Below are 5001 nucleotides of genomic sequence, written 5' to 3' on the forward strand. Positions count from 1 at the left end.
GATTCTCTGAAAGATTGGGTGATGATTTATATTACACATGGCACATTTGTTTACATAATTTATACTGTATAAAAGACAAGAGAAATAATATTTTAAAGTGTTTGAATTCTAAACATTAAAATATATAAGACTTTGAAAAAAAAAAAACTAAAACCATAAAATATACATATATATTGTATCAGTTACAGAAAGTTAATTTTATCAGCTACAGAAAGTAACAAAGCACAGCTGAGTTAAGACACCCCTGGACTACAATACAGCCAAGGTAAAAACAGTTTTCCATTCTATGTTTGCTTTAAGTGACCAACTCAGTTAACTCAGTTAAGGGCTTTGTTACTGTGGAAGTATGTATGAGATGTTTAAAACTTCCAGACCCTCCAAAGTTATTACTGGCAGGTTCTGCGCCTACCATACACAGTACACACACACACACACACACACCCTTGTCCCTTGCTGTCTCACATACTTTGCCATTCAAAAATAAAATAGGTGGTCACAATTTACAAAAATGCAAATCGTTTGCTGCTGTAGAATTTGGGCCCCAAAACATAAAATACTTTTGGGCCTCACAAATGCTAGGGGGGTTCAGGGCAAAATAATCCCTTAAATGATGACTTCTGGTGAGTTTTGTGGAAACTAATGGCTAAATTGTATCTTGCATAACACCCCTGCACTTGACAATACACAGATACTTAATTATGAAATTAATCAAGATAATCTTAGTAGGCTATCATCATCCAACGTAACAGAGAAGGTCCGCACACTTGCTCTACATTTTTTAATTTTTTTATTTTACTTCAATCCCCCACACACATGACGTTTCGAGCCCTTCGGCTCTTCATCAGTCTTGTACAGACAAAAGACCATCACCATTTTAAATAGGTCATAGGTCACCTGACCCGTATGTACCGGGGTTCACAATACATTGATACATTCATCGTCCACCATCCCAATAGTGAATAAATATTTAGAAACTTACCTGCAGTGGCACGTCTTCTCTGCTTTCTAAGACGCTCGACCCGGTGTTTGTGATGAACAACATCACAAGACTTCAGAAGACTGAAAAGGTTATTTGGGTACCAATGGTCCAGTAAGCCTGTGGGAGTTGCAGGTGTGTGCGTGTGTGTGTGCGTGTGCGTGTGCGTGTGCGTGTGCGTGCGCGTGCGTGTGTGTGTGTGTGTGTGTGTGTGTGTGTGTGTGCGCGCGTGCATACACCTGTCTACCATTTCTTCAGTAATGGCCCAAAAGGATTGACAATACTTTCACAATATAAACATAGACCAAAACACACACAGGCACCTGGGCACATGCATATGTGTGCAACACAGAAGGCAATGAAAATACTTTACAGACAAATACACATGATATATAATACAAATTACACATTAGAAAGACAGAGGAGCAGACATTGTGTATAAATCCCAAGAACTGCACTATAAAATCAACAAATCTTCAAAGGTCTGTGAATGAAATGAAAAATATGGGTAACGTGTGACTGTGAATGTATGCATGTGTATGTGTGTGTGTGTATGTCTTTGTCTGTTTGTGTGTACTTGACTGTGTGTTTGTGTGTGTGTGTGTGTGTGTGTGTGTGTGTGTGTGTGTGTGTGTGTGTGTGTGGTGTGTGTGTGTGTGTGTGTGTGTGTGTGTAAAGGATTAGCTGAAGAGGATGTAACTTCCTTGTAGTTCCTGGAGCTGCAGCTGTTACACTTCAAAAGGCAGACAAGAGGACAAAAACATAGTGGAAAAAAGAGAGAAAGAGGACGCAGAGGGAAAATAATGAGACAAAGAGGGGTAAACTCGTTTGGTAATGGTGTGTGACAGAGAGAGAATCTGAGGGGTGGGGTAATGTGAAAAAAGGAGGGAGAAAAAGAGCGATAAGAGGAAAAGACAGGCATTAGCAAAAGGACGTTGAGGAATGAGAGCAGTTTAGTGTCCTCTAACACCAGACAGGTAAGATTTACAAATCAAAACATAACCTCTTGTCTTTCAAGATAGTGTTTATTTTTCTGTAAGTCTTCTCAATGAAGTTATATAATTCTTTCAATATTTGGTAATATTGGTATGTATGTGTGTTTGTGTGTGTGTGTTTGTAATGTGTTTAGAGACGCATATTTTGTAATCCCTGAATGAGTCAGAATGTGTGTACTTTTTGACAGAATCTATCTCTCTATCTCTCTCACTCTCTATCTGTGTGTGTGTGTGTGTGTGTGAGTGTGCATATGTTTGTAGCATATATGTCACAGATGAATTGGCGTGTACATATCACATCATCAGTACATCTGTGTTTGTGTTACAGATGATGACCATGCGACCCCTTAGGAGGACATGGTGTGAGTGTGTGTTGTGGAGTGTGTGTCTGTGTGTGTGTGTGCTCTCTGGCGGTGCCGCAGGCTTCTCTCACGGAGCCACGTCTTCGTCCTGTCGGGATCTGAAGCCGGGGCACGTCCGCGCTCAGCACACACACCACACTCACACACACCCGGCCTTCACCCTGCAGCCCAGCCGGACAGAATATTTACCACAACAGACCCTCACAGGTAGCCATATGACACCAGACTTCCCTGGCTGCTGACTACATGCAAACACTCCAGTATACACAATTAGATACACATTCACAGTATATTTAGCACTGTACATACTGTAAGGCACATGCATACACACACACACACACACACACACACACACACACACACACACACACACACACACACACACACACACACACACATGCATGCATCTCTCTCTCGTTCTCACATAAAAAACACATGCAAATATACTCACACAAACAAATCTACACAACACATATCCCCCATTTACACACACACACACACACACACACACACACAAACACACACTAACGTCCCTTGTCCCTGTTGTCTCCATCCTTCGTGTCATCAGTGTCTCTGCGCAGCGCGCGACCCTTCATGGGCTTCATGCTGCAGGCTCGGGCCCTGCGGGACGACACCGTCGTGGGCGAGTTTCTGCGGCCGCCGCCGGGCACCCAGCGCATGCGCTGCCTTCGGGAGGGGGACACGCTCACTCACGCCGACAAGCAGCTCAAGAGGAACATATCCTTCACCTGGAGAGCCCCGGACCAGCCCTGCGGAGACGTACGCTTCTAGTGAGTGTGTGGAGCCAGCGTTGAGTGTACAGTATGATGCTCTGTGTGTGTGAGTGTGCCAGCGTTGAGTGTGCAGTATGATGCTCTGTGTGTGTGAGTGTGCCAGCGTTGAGTGTACAGTATGATGCTCTGTGTGTGTGAGTGTGCCAGCGTTGAGTGTACAGTATGATGCTCTGTGTGTGTGAGTGTGCCAGCGTTGAGTGTACAGTATGATGCTCTGTGTGTGTGAGCGTGCCAGCGTTGAGTGTACAGTATGATGCTCTGTGTGTGTGAGTGTGCCAGCGTTGAGTGTACAGTATGATGCTCTGTGTGTGTGAGTGTACCAGCGTTGAGTGTACAGTATGATACTCTGTGTGTGTGTGAGTGTGACAGCGTTCGATGTATGATACATCACACATACTTTGTGTGTGTGACTGTGTGTCTTTTTGTGCTATAAGCAATTATGTAAAATGTACGTGTGAAAGCTTTGCAATGACGTGTGTGTATGTAGATTATAATATTGTATGCAAAACATGCGGAAAAAAAACAATCTATGTGACTCTATATGGTATAAACAAATGTCCTTTCTGCTCTTGTCTGCTTGCTTTACAGCATAACAGTGGTTCAGTCCTACTTTGTGTATTGGTCACAAATCCAGTCAGCCGTGGTGCAAGATGGGACTCGTAGTTTACTGAGGATGATGAATAGCACAGCAGGCGTGAGCAGAAATAGCCAGAACAAACTCGGGACTACCAGCCTAAGCACATTTAGCTCAAGTAAGTCTGAACTGGTATGCTATAGAGAGAGAGAGTGTGTGTGTGTGTGTGTGTGTGTGTGTGTGTGTGTGTGTGAGTGTGAGTGTGTATGTGTGTGAGATAGAGACAGAAAAAGGGAGATTGAAAGAGAAGAGTGTGTGTGTGTGTGTGTGTTTGTGTGTGTGTGTGTGTGTGTGTGTGTGTGTGTGTGTGTGTGTGTGTGTGTGTGTGTGTGAGTGTGTATGTGTGTGAGATAGAGACAGAAAAAGGGAGAGTGAAAGAGAAGAGGGAGTGTCGTGTGTGTGTGTTTGTGTTTGTACAGTATGAGAGAAAGTGAGAGATAGAGAGTTTGTGAGTGAGGGGAGACCGTGTGAGAGACTTGTTTTTGTCATGCGTGTAACAGATGTTTTATAATAGTTCCACAGTATAATCTGTTCTAATCTGTTCCACAGTGACGGACCTGCCAGCAACTGAGGCACACACCACACCAACTACACTGACCACATATAGCGCACTGGACGACACATATACAGACCTCTTCACACACACCATGTCCCAAGAGCTCAACACCACACACAATAAATCACTTCACGTATCAACCTCAAGCACACATCAGCTGATTGAAACACACAGCTTGCCAGCAAGCAGCAGCAACATGCGATCAACAGCGAATGTTCATTTACATGCAATCCAGCTTTTTAGTAAAGTGTACAAAACACTTACTCAAACTGAACCAACACCTATGCACAGAACACATGACTATTCTTCCTTTATAACAACACAAGATGTCCTTTCAGTGTCACACACCAGCTCGCAAACCACTGAATACACTCTAACGGAGCGCACACACACCAAGCATCCTTACACCCCACCGCTATTCCTTCAAAACACACATCGCAACGTCAGATATCCCACCGCTGCTAACACCCAGCCTCACACACCTCTCCTTCCATCTATCTCCCCCCTCATGGACCCCTCCCCTGCCCCTCGGGTCTCCTTCCCTGACCCCTTGACCCCTCTCGCGCCCCCAGCCCAACCCACACCTCTGCCCCCCTACCGTCCCCCCAACCACTCCGCTCCGCCGCCCCCTCCCGGGATCTCCAGACCTCCGGCCACGGAAGGGGGACGTCCGCGCGACGCCAC

General features: G+C 44.9%; 1 protein-coding gene across 1 annotated transcript; it reads left to right on the forward strand.

Annotated features, from left to right (window-relative positions):
- Positions 1 to 2308: 2308 nt before the first annotated feature.
- reeld1 (reeler domain containing 1) lies at positions 2309 to 3791 on the forward strand (the record flags this gene model as incomplete). Its single annotated transcript, XM_076288334.1, has 3 exons — positions 2309 to 2540; positions 2902 to 3124; positions 3716 to 3791. Coding segments are annotated over exons 1-3 (531 nt in total), but the record flags the coding sequence as incomplete, so codon positions are not given.
- Between the last annotated feature and the right edge of the window lie 1210 nt (positions 3792 to 5001).

Source organism: Alosa pseudoharengus, unplaced genomic scaffold (assembly GCF_046254945.1).
Source record: "Alosa pseudoharengus isolate Yale_2024_CS ecotype anadromous, Long Island Sound unplaced genomic scaffold, YU_APseudo_1.1 YU_APseudo_1.1_scf_17, whole genome shotgun sequence".
Classification (NCBI taxonomy): domain Eukaryota; kingdom Metazoa; phylum Chordata; class Actinopteri; order Clupeiformes; family Clupeidae; genus Alosa; species Alosa pseudoharengus.